This window comes from Anolis carolinensis, chromosome 1, assembly GCF_035594765.1.
Source record: "Anolis carolinensis isolate JA03-04 chromosome 1, rAnoCar3.1.pri, whole genome shotgun sequence".
NCBI classification, from domain to species: domain Eukaryota; kingdom Metazoa; phylum Chordata; class Lepidosauria; order Squamata; family Dactyloidae; genus Anolis; species Anolis carolinensis.
This window is the reverse complement of record NC_085841.1, coordinates 214,435,696-214,448,935: the sequence shown is the minus strand read 5'-3', so window position 1 is coordinate 214,448,935 and position 13,240 is coordinate 214,435,696. Positions and strand designations below refer to the sequence as shown.

Sequence of the window (13,240 nt, the reverse complement as noted above, 5' to 3'; positions counted from 1 at the left end):
GCCCTTTTCCTAAACATTGGAGATTGCAATTTGAATTTTTGTAGTCCTGTGTATTTAAAAAGGTAAAGATAAAGGTTTCCCCTGACGTTAAGTCCAGTCGTGTCCGACTCTGGGGGTTGGTGCTCATCTCCATTTCTAAGCCAAAGAGCCAGCGTTGTCTGTAGACACCTCCAGGTTATGTGACCGGTATGACTGCATGGAGCACCGTTATTGTATTTAGATTACATGTATTGTTAATTTGCATTGTAGTATACTGTGCTTTTTGTTTGCATTATATCTGTATGATTTATTTTACAATTGTATTGTACAATTTTGTGATTTGTTATTTCTCCCTCCTACTGTGTTTATACACATATTGATTTTATGCCTCTGATGGAAAACGTTTTTGCTCATTTTATGGTGGAGCAGTGGGCTAAATTGCTGAGCTGCGGAACTTGCTGACTGAATGGTCGGCAGTTCGAATCTGCAGAACAGGGTGAGCTTCTGTTGTTAGCCCCAGCTCCTGCCAACCTAGCAGTTCAAAAGTATGCAAATGTGAGTAGATCAATAGGTACTGTTCCAGAGGAAAGGTTAACGGTGCTCCATGCAGTCATGCTGGCCACATGACCTTGGAGGTATCTACGGACAACGCCGGCTCTTCAGCCTAGAAATGGAGATGAGCACCAACCCCCAAAGTTGGACATGACTAGACTTAATGTGAAGGGGAAACCTTTACTTATTATAAAATGCCACGTACACATGATGGCGTTATGAATAAATAATTGGTAATGATAACAAAAGGATTAAGAAACTGTTGAAGGAAGATCGGAACACTCTTCCCAAAGGTTTGAGATGGTCACTTGCAGAAAGCAACATTTTAAAGAGAAAAAGCCATTTAAGACTGATATGTTTTTTGAAAGCACAATTCAATTTCAAGCCATACCAGTTAGCGCAGGAACGCTTGTCTCGTCGAGTGCCATAGCAGTCCCGTACCATTTTGAAGCTTCCTTTACTTTCCCTTGCAAAATCATCTGATAGCCCAGTTCTGTGGCTATATCTGCACTGTGCGAAGCTAAACTGAAAGCTCTTTCCACCAGAGTCTGAGTTTGCTGAAGGATGAGTGGATTGCGGCCACACTAGGATTCAAAATAGTTTTTGCAATAATTTAAAATCCAGCAGTTTCACTTTAAAAACAAAGACTTATCAGAAATGGTCAGCAATTTTAAACTTCAAAGTACTATTAAGCATTTGAAAGGTTGAGTTTGAATCACAATATGCTTACAACTTTATATAACCAAGGGAGGCACTGTCTTTGCTTTGCTAAACATAGCTAAACACACAGAATGAAAATGTGATCTTCCAGGTCTTCTGGCAAAGCTGTATTCAGAACAAAGGCCAGTATATGAGACTAGCCAGTTGCACGTTTTCCCCTTTTGTAGCCCTGACAGCTCTGGCAAATATGTAATCTCACTGAAATGCCCAGAGCATAGTCTGAATGTGTATGCCGCTAGCTTGTCTCTGTTTTCTCTCTTTTCTTTTCTCTTTAAAATTACCGTAGAACGATTCAGGCCATCAACATGTTGTCACAAGAACACAGACATCACCACCAACACAAAGGGGCCATTAAAAAGGGGAAATTAATACTAACAAATATGTTTCCCCCTCACAATTAAAATGCAGAAGATCTGTAGAAAGTTTCAAAACTACTAGTTAACTTTTTCTTCAGAAACCAATCCAAGACAAAAAGCAATTTAAATTAGGCTCCCTTCCACACCATATAAAAATAACACTATGATTCCACTTTAACTGCTGTGGTTTCATCCTATGGAATTCTTGGACACATAGCTCAGGAAAGGGCATTTAAAATCCTTAGCCATAGAACTCTTCTGATGCCTACGGCCAAACAAAAATGTCAGGATTTCACAGGATGGGTCCAGGGCAAAAATAGCCCCTTCTACACTGTCCTATATCCCAGGATCTGATCCCAGATAATCCGCTTTAAACTAGAATATGTGAGTCTCCACTGCCAGATAATCTGGGATAAGAAAATAATTTGGGATCATATCCTGTGGAAGGGGCCGAAGTGGAACCAAACATATTGTGTAAAAGGGGTCCAAGTGCAGACAACTCCCAGAAGGGGAGAAGGTCTCCATGAAACCTTGGAGGAACCTTTCACTTTGCCTGAGATTTTTTAAAAACGTACATTTATTTGAACAATTTGGAACATGGTTAGGTAGGGCTAAATTACAGTAAAAAGAATCGTGAACATTTGCCTGCCAACAGAACAGACAAGCATGCCAAAAGGGCATAATCCAAAATGGAAGACATGTAGCAATTTCCTATTCCAGGAAGTGACAGTAATCCATGCATGTCAAATTCTTAACCATATCTTAAGGACAGGGCATGAGAATCAATAGTCCCCCGTGTAAAAAAATTTAAAAAATGAAAAAATCCACTTACTGTTCTGCTAAAAACCAATGCTGTTTTACAGAAGAGCTGAGGATTACGTGGTTCCAGTTTATCCAGCGCACTAATCACATCCGACAACTTTGATGAAGCCTAAGAAATAAACAGTATTGAACTTATTGTGGGTAGAGGGGATGCACCATCTGTGGACTTTGAGAAGTCCAATTCCATAATATGTTTTCTGAATGTACATCGAGCAGTTTACAGATTACAGTAACTCACCATTTAACACATGAGCTGAAGTGAGCTTACAGAATTAACTGGACTCAAAGAATCACTCTTCTCCTCTTCACAGGGAATTGGGAGGAAGAGAAAACCAGGAATTTTATCTCATCTGTTTTTTTATAGATAAAGGTAAAGGTTTCCCCTGATGTTAAGTCCAGTCGTGACCAACTCTGGGGGTTGGTGCTCATCTCCATTTCTAAGCCAAAGAGCCAGCGTTGTCCATAGACATCGCCAGGTCATGTGGCCAGCATAACTGCATGGAGCGCTGTTACCTTCCCGCCGGAGCCTATTGATCTACTCACATTTGCATGTTTTTGAACTGCTAGGTTGGCACGAGTTGGGGCTAACAGCGGGCGCTCATTCCGCTCCTGGGATTTGAACCTGGTACCTTTTGGTCCGCAAGTTCAGCGCTTTAACACACTTCGCCACTGGGGTTTTTTATACTCATGTACAAATCATGAACGTGGTTTAAATGCACTTCATTTTGATGGCAAAGAAGTTTGCTAAGATCTTAAATGAAAGATGTAGTATAAATGTGTATATTTTCCCCCAAGCCCACCTTAATAAACAGTGTTGGGTGATGGAGGTCTGTTCCAGTGGTGATGAGGACACAGAAGGGTGATGCTTCAAACACCTTCTCACCAGCAATCTCTGATGCAATGGTCAACAGGAATCCTGTTTCTGATTATAGCACCAGATACAGCTGGTGGAAGAGTATTTTGTCTCATGTATTTTGTATTCCTAGTGGGCTGAGTATTGGTCACCCTACTCACGCAAATATTTCAACATTAATTAGCCTTGAAATACGGGTGGCCTAGGAGCAGGGGAGGATGCTTGTGGAGTATGAGAGGATGCCTCCCCGCAAATATCTATTTAGGAGTGATCCAATACAACAGCCAGCATAGTGATCTTGTTTGTTTGTTTGTTTACCATACCCTTCTCACCCCGGCGGGGACCCAGGGTGACTTACATCAGGGCAACAATTCAACACCATTCAAAACAATTACAAAGAACCACAGAAAAGTTATTCAAATACACATTAATTTACAATAAATCACAATTAAACCATCAGCATCACGTGATTCAATAGCAAGGTCTGGGCTGTTCCACTGGTCAAATTCCAAGTTTTTCATGTCTATTGCTGCACCAGGTTTTCAAAAGCTTGGTCGAAGAGCCATGTCTTCATTTCTTGTGGAAGATCATGATCTCATCTCCTTGGGGAGGGAGTTCCATAGCCGCGGGGCCACCACCAAGAAGACCTTGTCTCTCGTCCATGCCAGTTGTGCCTGCGGGACTGAGAGCAGGGCTTCCCCAGATGATTTTAAACTGGACAAGGAGGTGCTTGCGTTACATCCTCAGAGACTGCCCTTAAAATATGGTGTCAAAGCCAGAACAAATCAAAGTGACTTTGTCCGCAAAGAACCAAGCAAATGCTTCAGATCAGGCTGTTGAATCGTCAGGGATCCTGTCTTGGGAGACGGGATTTGACAAACCTCTGACAACGCAAAACAGCTCTGCCGGATGGTTCTTTGTGGACACAATATTAGCTGCAAAGAAAGAATTCTGTGCAGCATCTATTGCCGCGGCATATGGAACATAAAGTAAAAGTAAAGGTTTTCCCTGACGTTAAGTCCAGTCATGTCTGACTCTGGGGGGTTGGTGCTCATCTCCATTTCTAAACCGAAGAGCCAGCGTTGTCCGTAGACACCTCCAAGGTCATGTGGCCGGCAGGACAGCTGTCAGAGTAATTAGCAGCGCAGCAGTAGTTGGATGGAATCAGTGGAACGCAGAACGAAGAGACATCAGAGACGTTGGTAAAACTATATACAAAGTTTTACTGACTGCATGGAGCGCCGTTACCTTCCCGCCGGAGCGGTACCTATTGATCTACACACATTGGCATGTTTTTGAACTGCTAGGTTGGCAGGAGCTGGAGCTAACAGCAGCCGCTCACGCCGCTCCAGGGGTTTGAACCTGGGACCTTTCGGTCTCCAGCTCAGTGCTTTAATGCACTTCGCCACCGGGGCTCCTTAAGATAGGAACATAGCCGTGTTCAGTTTGACTCGTTCAACATTAAAAGCCACACACGCTTTAGTTCCTTCTTCTTTCACTTCATTGCTGCCAGCTCCTTGTTGAAAAAAGGAGCTGGTTTAGCTCGGGTATTCGAGAGGGGACGTTCTGGAGCGATCATGTCTATTGCCCTATTTGTGTACTAAACTTGTGTAACAAATAGCAATAATAATATTCAGGTTAAATTGCCATGTTGGCACTTTGTGATAAATAAGTAGGTTTTGGGTTGCAGTTTGGGCACTCCGTTTCTAAAAGGTTCACCATCACTGCTCTAGTCCCACCCCTGCTGCCATCTCATTCACCTGATCCAGTTCCTTTTTTCCTCCTCCCTTCTTTTGCCTCTTTTGCCTCCTTGACCCGCTCTCCTTTCTTCTGCTTCCCATTCCACCTCCTCACACCACCACCAAGCAAGTGAATGAGTTATTGCACGAGGGAATGTGTGCATCCTAACCCTTTTGCTTCCCAACCTCTTCCTGCCCACCTGAGTGATTGTGCAAGGAAACATGCTTTTTTGTGAGTGTGTGAATACAATTTGGGTGGCCTGGAGATAGCTGTGGTTTTCCCACTTTTGTAGGGGTCCTGCATCTGTAACCTCCATTAAAGTTGTGGACACACGGTAGGGCCACAATCAAGTATTTAGAGCACTGCTGATAATGGAGCAGTTATGAGTCTGCAACTCTAGGTTACGAATCCATAAGTCTAATGTCGGCCAATATTTTTTACAGGGAAGCAATGTTTTAAATAATTTACATATTTACTAATAAATATATATCACTCTACACAGAGTAAATTAAACCAATACCAACTCAAGGAAATCTCAGTGTATAATTATATACAGAAAACTCACCTCACGTATATTTCCTTCTCTACATAAATGGTGAATTGCCTCCATTTTTATAGCTTCCAAATTGAGAGCATCCTTTTGCAGTAATCTGATGCAAAATAAGACAATATTAAAACTTTGACAGCTTCTAGAACAAAGAGCGGTTCGTCTTAATAGGGAATGTGTCTTCACAGTGCTTCTGAGGATCAAACATTGTAACAGAAGACCAAGGTACAAATAATAGTTTAGGAAATTTACTTTTTGGAAGGCAACTCCTGAATTATAGCCTGAGGAATAGCTAAACAGCATTTCTTCACCTAAAAAGTGAAATATTTTCAAGAGCTTTTGAAGGATACATACCGTAATTTGATAATTATGCAGCACCAATCCTAGGGTTAAAGGTAAAGGTTTTCCCTGATGTTAAGTCCAGTCGTGACTGACTCTGGGGGTTGGTGCTTATCTCCATTTCTAAGCCGAAGAATCGGCGTTGTCCGTAGACACCTCCAAGGTCATGTGGCCGGCATGACTGCATGGAACGCCGTTACCTTCCCGCCGGAGCGGTACCTATTGATCTACTCACATTTGCATGTTTTTGAACTGCTAGGTTGGCAGGAGCTGGGGCTAATAGCGGGTGCTCATTCCGCTCCCGGGATTTGAACCTGGCACCTTTCGGTCCGCAAGTTCAGCAGCTCAGCGCTTTAACGCACTGTGCCTCCAGGGGCCCCAGCACCAATCCTAACTAGTCTAAAATAATAATGTTCCATTTCCTTTTGCTCTGAAGCCATGTCTTATACTCTGAATTGGCTTTAAAATGTTTCCCTCTTAAATTCAAGAGTTTAAAAGCTGGGTGTAAAGGGAAACTGGGCATCACTCACCTTACTATAATGGACTAATTTCATGTCCATACCTTACTGATAGAAGTCAGCTGTCTCCCTTTGAAAATCTTAACTAGGCTGCTTTGCAATTCTCATTTCCTGTTAAGATTTTAGGATAAATATTGACAGGAGTCTAAATAAAATGAGCTTTAAGCAAAAGTTGTATATGAACCACACTACTTTTAACTAGTTACGGTTAAAAAATTACATACTCTAAGCTTGTAAAATGAATGTTTTTATTTAGGATAGAAACAGCTGTTTATTTGCTTTAAAAGCTCTAGGATATGAGAAAACAAGATTATTTGTCAACGAACAGAGGGAGCTGACATGAAATCATATTAAAAGATGTTCAGGCTTCAACTCCTATGCACATGATCTGTATAAGTAGATATTATGAAGTTTATTTCACTGCAGCAACTAAACCATAAAGCATCACCAACTTGGGAATAAATCCCACTGAATCAAGTGAGGGTTACGCCCAAGTTAACATGGATTGTGCTGTATGGCTTTTTTCAGCTAGGATGGATATATTTTCATGTTCACAGAAAAGTTCTAGGCAAGTCAAGAGTTTGGAATTTTGTTCTACTGTTTGTTGAACAGAAGAAAAACACAATTTACAATTATAGGATCTATGCTAATTAAATAATGGTATTTTTGAAATGTGAAGGGTGGTGGGAATGTTTGCAGCATACAAAGTAGCAAAAGTGCTATATATTTTGCAGATGCTTTTGTATGCATCTATATATCCTATTTGCACTTTTCTGGCCCACTACCCTTTTTAGGAGCCAACCCAGGTTTTTATCAAAGTGTGCTTATTGTTTATTGGTATATGTGATTTTATTTGTTTATGATTTGTTTTTATTGTTGAGTTTTATATTGCTTGTTGCCTGGGCTTGACCCCATATAAGCCGCCCCGAGTCCCCTCGGGGAGATGGGGTGGGGTATAAAAATAAAATTATTATTATTATTATTATTATTATTATTATTATTATTATTATTATTATTATCTTGGTTGCAATAAAGACCCCTGTATTTTCAGTGGATATGTTCCTAGCCAGACAACCTGAAACCACATATATGACACACCATTAAATTGCCTGACTTCCAGGCCTAGCAAACCATAAAGTGGAGCTGGAGATCCCAGAAATTCTGAGGGAGTTATCCTCTCTTAAAAGTTTTTAGTTTCTCCAGTGTGAAGGATCCAAGGGGAAGTATACCATAGAAGCACCTGGTGAACCTAGCAAATTCCTAGATACCATTTTTCTCTAAGTGCAAGTAAGTGAAACTGTGGATATGGGTTCTGCAGTTAAAGGGAAATTACTATAACTAGTGCGCCATCCTGAGTCCCATTACTGGAATAAGAATGAGATACACATGAGTATCATCATCAGCATAACCCCTCCCCCCCCCCATGTGCGATGAGAAATTGCTGCCAATTGTGAGAGTAATAAGGTTGAACACTGTGAAAGCCACCCACAGTATGGCTATCAGCCTCCTCCCAGTAGACTTAAATCAAGGAAGAGATTCATGAGCACCACCACTCTGCTAAATGTTTCCCCAGCAACTGCAAGAATATCCCTGTGGGCAGTAAAATCAGGCAATTCCAACTGGATTGCCCCCCACAAGGGTCTTCTTCCAGGGGCAAACCAAGAATGGGCAACTGGGAAGTCCCTGAACTGACTCAGAAGTGGAGTTGGCAGATCAAGAGACAACCTGGTGAAATGGCACTACCTGGAAGAATCCTCTAGCTTGTGCAATTGTGGAGCAGAACAAACAACTCAGCATCTGCATGCTTGCCCACAATGCCCTGCCTCATGCACAGAGGAAGAACTGTTTAAAGCTACAGACAATGCAGTCACTGTTGCCCGTTTTTGGTCTAAAACTATTTAGCAGCTTGTGATCCCTTTATTTTTATCAGTTTTATGTTTATTTGTGCAATGTTTTTGACACGAAATAAATAAACAATCCTGAGATAATATTTGGAAAAAGGGAGGACATGAGCATAATGGCTGCTGACTACAAGAATCAAGACTAGAGCAAAAATGACTATCAAATGGCACAACTTTAGCTTTTATAAACATGTCTACTCCCAAAGTCCTGCAACTCAGATGCTATGGTATTTAATTAATTGAATGAGCAAGAGCAATTAAGTACAGTAGAGTCTCACTTATCCAACATTCGCTTATCCAGTGTTCTGGATTATCCAACGCATTTTTTGTAGTCAATGTTTTCAATACATCGTGATATTTTAGTGCTAAATTCGTAAATACAGTAATTACTACGTAGCATTACTGCATATTGAACTACTTTTTCTGTCAAATTTGTTGTATAACATGATGTTTTGGTGCTTAATTTGTAAAATCATAACCTAATTTGGTGTTTAATAGGCTTCTCCTTAATCTCTCCTTATTATCCAACATATTCACTTATCCAACGTTCTGCCAGTCTGTTTATGTTGGATAAGTGAGACTCTACTGTATATATTTACCGGTGTGCAGTCTCAGTTGCTTGTTCCCAGTCTTGCAAAGCCAGCTGTAGCTTCATCTTCTTCATAAAAGCAGGTAGGAAGTGTGGGAAGTTGGCTATTATTTGATTCACATTTTCCAAGGCTCCTGAGTAATTCTGCCTCACTTCAAAATACTGTGCCTGATGAAAGATGGAAACACAAACTTAATTATCTTCTTTGCAAGAAAAGCAGTCACATTTTCAAGTAGAACAGAAAGATACTCAAGAGAACACTGATCTTTATCTCAATTAACAGCCTCAATCCAGGTTTACAAATATCAAAGTATACTTCAGAATTGAAAGACATTGATTAAATGCAAACTTTTAGACATTTGGAGGTGCTGACAAAATTTCCATTGAAGAATAGCTTAAAATTACTTCTACGGAAAGTGGAAAAAAAGAGATGGACTGGTGAATTTCCCCAAAAAGAAGGACTGCTAGATACTTACTAAACCTAAGAAGGGACACAATCAAAGTGAATTTGTGCCATCAGGTGCCAGGATTAAACCCAACTCCCAGAAGGAGAGGCGGTTGAAAGAGTGTTTGCAACTGCACTTTGAGAATGAGTAAACAGACTTGATACATTCACATTACTCCTGAACATTTTATTGAATTCCATGCTTTAGACTAACATGATCCAAACCCACATCAAGCAAAGCAAGTCCTACATATAGGCACTTGTGTTGAATCAGTCCACATCACCAACAACGTCTGCATAATGGATGGGATTAAGAGTTTATTTTAAAACAGACTTACAGACCTACCTTACCCATCAAGCCAAAAACATCATTCCCATTTTGCAGCCCTTCATCAAAATATTTTGCAGCTTTCTTAATGCTTGCTTCTTTCCCACTGGTGACATCAATCCATCCTCTCAAAATCAATCCCTATAAGACAAAAATTAAAGAGTGTTTACATGTACAGTAGAGTCTCACTTATCCAATGTTCTGTATTATCCAACACAGTCTGCCTTTTAGTACTCAATGTTTTTGTAGTCAATGTTTTCAATGCATTGTGATGTTTTGGTGCTAAATTCTTAATACAGTAATTACTACATAACTTTACCATATATTGAACTGCTTTTTCTGTCAATTTGTTGTAAAAAAAATGATGTTTTGGTGCTTAATTTGTAAAATCATAACGCAATTTAATGTTTAATAGGCTTTTCCTTAATCTCTCCTTATTATCCAACATTTTCGCTTATCCAATGTTCTGCCATTGGATAAGCGAGACTCTACTGTACCATCAGCTTCTAATTCAAATAATAATAATAATAATAATAATAATAATAATAATAATTTTATTTTTGTACCCCGCCACCATCTCCCCAGAGGGACTCGGGGCAGCTCACAGATATAAAACCAGCATACAGTGATCTCAAATATAAATATCAGATACAAAAAACACACAAATAAATTTAAAAGGCATTAAAAAAAAAAACCCCAAAAAACCCTATATATACACACACACATTCCTATATACACTCATATAGGAATAACTGGCCTATTTACGAATAGAGTAGGAACTAGGGTTCCTAGGGTAAATATTCATACAGGGCTCATGTAGCTTCACAAAGTGATACCATAAAAGTTCATTTGGATGGAATTATGGCACATAGTAGCTTTTAGAACTGTTACTGTAGCTAGAAGCACATAAATAAGCTTGTGCATCAAGATACAGGTATAGAACTGGAAACTTCTCTGTAATCCTCCAATCTCTGCCAGCTATGGCCAGAAAATAGTCATATTTGGGAGAGGATTAAGCAGCCAAAAGGTGGGTTAAGGGAACCAAGAGAGGAAAGGTTGCGTACTTCTACCTGACAAGAGCTTTACAATACCTCTCCCCGATCCAGGAACTGTTAAAAAAGCTTCAAGAGCCCCATTCCATATGAAACCTAACAACCCTAACAAATGATACAGTCCTTGTTTTTAAACTACATTCAGCCTTACGCGACCAATGCAAAATATAGATTAATTCCCCTGATTCTCAAATTTGGAAATTTTAGCTGTGATCAATTATGATCAAAGCCATCTAGCGGTTCAACTGGAGTGTTGCAGATCTATGTTTAACAATAGCACACGTTGGGGGAAATATATGCATTGCTCTAAATCAAAAGCCTTTCTGTTTTGGATGACAACTCCAAGATGACCAATACTGCCTGCTCTAGCTGTGGGATTCTGGGCGCTGTCATTTTAAAAAGTCATTTTCAAAGCTTTGGTTCAAATTATGTTGGAATTGTTTTCTTGGTGAGAAGTCAAACATCTGTATGCACAAGATCCACATGAATACTTTACAGGATAATGAAATCTCTTGTCCTGGATAAATTGGATCATGGCCATGACATGATCTCTATAGCAAAACTGCCACTTTGCTTTTACAGCTTGTGATTACAGCCTTGTGCCTCATTGCTCCAACAACAACAAAATGAGAGCTCTGAGAAGGCCAAGAGTCCTCAATATATTCAACTTCCTTGGGCCTTTCAACTCCTTACTTCTACTCTGATCACCCTCATAATGCTTCATTTCCTTTTGAACATGCAACTAACAGTAACACCTCCCAACAAAGGATTCCCCCCCAGGTAGAAAGCAAGCTGCAAGGCTATTCAATGCTAATCAAGGTGGCCAATTACAACATTCACACTTGCCTCAAATAGACAAGAGTTCTTACTCCCACCCTGGACATTCCACAGATATATAAACCCACTTGCCTAGTTTCCAACAGACCTCACAACCTCTGAGGATGCCTACCATAGATGTGGGCAAAATGTCAGGAGAGAATGCTTCTGGAACATGGCCATATAGCCCAGAAAACTCAAAGCAACCCTAACAATAATGCATTCAAACCAATTTAGGATTATTCTGTTCATCGGTGACTGGCTTCCATCCAGCAAAGGTTTGCCTTAGTATAGCAGTGAGCTGCTTCAGTGAATACGAGGATTTGATATTTTGCTCTTCTTCTAAGGGCCAAGTGAACTATTCTGAATCCACTAAAGCAAAACAGGACATGGTCAGATGTCCACCTCTGATTTGAAAATATGTTTCCTATGATACACAGATCAGGAAAGTGGTGGCTCCTATTTAAAATTATGCATCACTAGTCTTGAATGTTTTCTAGGAGAAAAGGTAACTGGAGGGGCTTTCAAAACAGCTTTGGGGCCTGCATGTAGCCCCAAGGCTGCACTCTGTCTGTACCCACTGGCAGGCAAGAATATTTCTATTCAATTAGGCTTTTAACATGTATTTACTCTCAGGGAGGAAACTGTGGCATATGCTCTGTTTTTTATGTTTTGGTATTACTTATATATCTTTTTTAAACCATGGACAGTATCCTTGAAGTGACTGGCTTGACCTTGAAGGAACTGGGGACGGTGACGGCCGACAGAGAGCTCTGGCGTGGACTGGTCCATGAGGTCACGAAAAGTCGGAGACGACTAAACGAATGAGCAGCATATCGTTTTAATAGATTGTTAAGTGCTTTGGCATTTGTTTTTGTTTTAACTAATTTAATCTGTGAGCTATCTTGGATCCCACTTCAGGAAAAATGGGGCTAAATAAATAAATAAATAAAAGAATCCATATCAGGACCAGCTGACACCTCCCATGAAAGGATTTCCCCAGGTAGGAAGCACCCAGGCTTTGAAGCTGCAAGGCTATTCAATGCTAATCAAGGTGGCCAAGTGCAATATTCACACCTGCCTCAGGCTTTTCCTACCCTGGACATTCCAGATATAAAAAAACCCAGTTGCCTAGTTTCCAACAGACTTCACAACTTCTGAGGATGCCTGCCATAGATGTGGGTGAAATGTCAAGAGAAATGCTTTTGGAACATGGCCATAAAACCCGGAAAACTCACAGCAACCCATTGATTCTGGTCATGAAAGCCTTCGACAATACAATAGAGTGCTCATGTTGCTCAACTTAAGTCAAAGGCATCAAATTTCTCCTATCTCTGCCTGTCTATCATAGCTACCACACATGGAATGGAATCAGTTCAAGAGAGCTGCTGTAGGCCAGAAAGTCATGGCGTAGAGTCGGATTTTTTTTTTTGTCAGGAGCGACTTGAGAAACTGCAAGTCGCTTCTGGAGTGAGAGAATTGGCCGTCTGCAAGGAGGTTGCCCAGGGGACACCCAGATGTTTTGATTTTTTTTACCATCCTTGTGGGAGGCTTCTCTCATGTCCCCGCATGGAGCTGGAGCTGATAGAGGGAGCTCATCCATGCTCTCCCCAGGTGGGATTCAAACCTGGCAGCTTTCAGATCAGCAGCCCAACCTTCAAGTCAGAAGGCTTTAACCCACTA

General features: G+C 40.6%; 1 protein-coding gene across 2 annotated transcripts in view; it reads right to left on the bottom strand.

Annotated features, from left to right (window-relative positions):
- ttc21b (tetratricopeptide repeat domain 21B) overlaps positions 1-13,240 on the bottom strand; it is a 67,108-nt gene that overhangs the window by 37,613 nt on the left and 16,255 nt on the right. For both annotated transcript variants that reach the window (XM_062969211.1, XM_062969212.1), the window contains 5 exons: positions 9,708-9,830; positions 8,927-9,084; positions 5,588-5,672; positions 2,440-2,538; positions 923-1,115 (listed from right to left, as the gene is read on the bottom strand). In XM_062969211.1, coding sequence (XP_062825281.1) covers positions 923-1,115; positions 2,440-2,538; positions 5,588-5,672; positions 8,927-9,084; positions 9,708-9,830 — 658 coding nt within the window. The remainder of the gene's footprint in view (positions 1-922; positions 1,116-2,439; positions 2,539-5,587; positions 5,673-8,926; positions 9,085-9,707; positions 9,831-13,240) is intronic.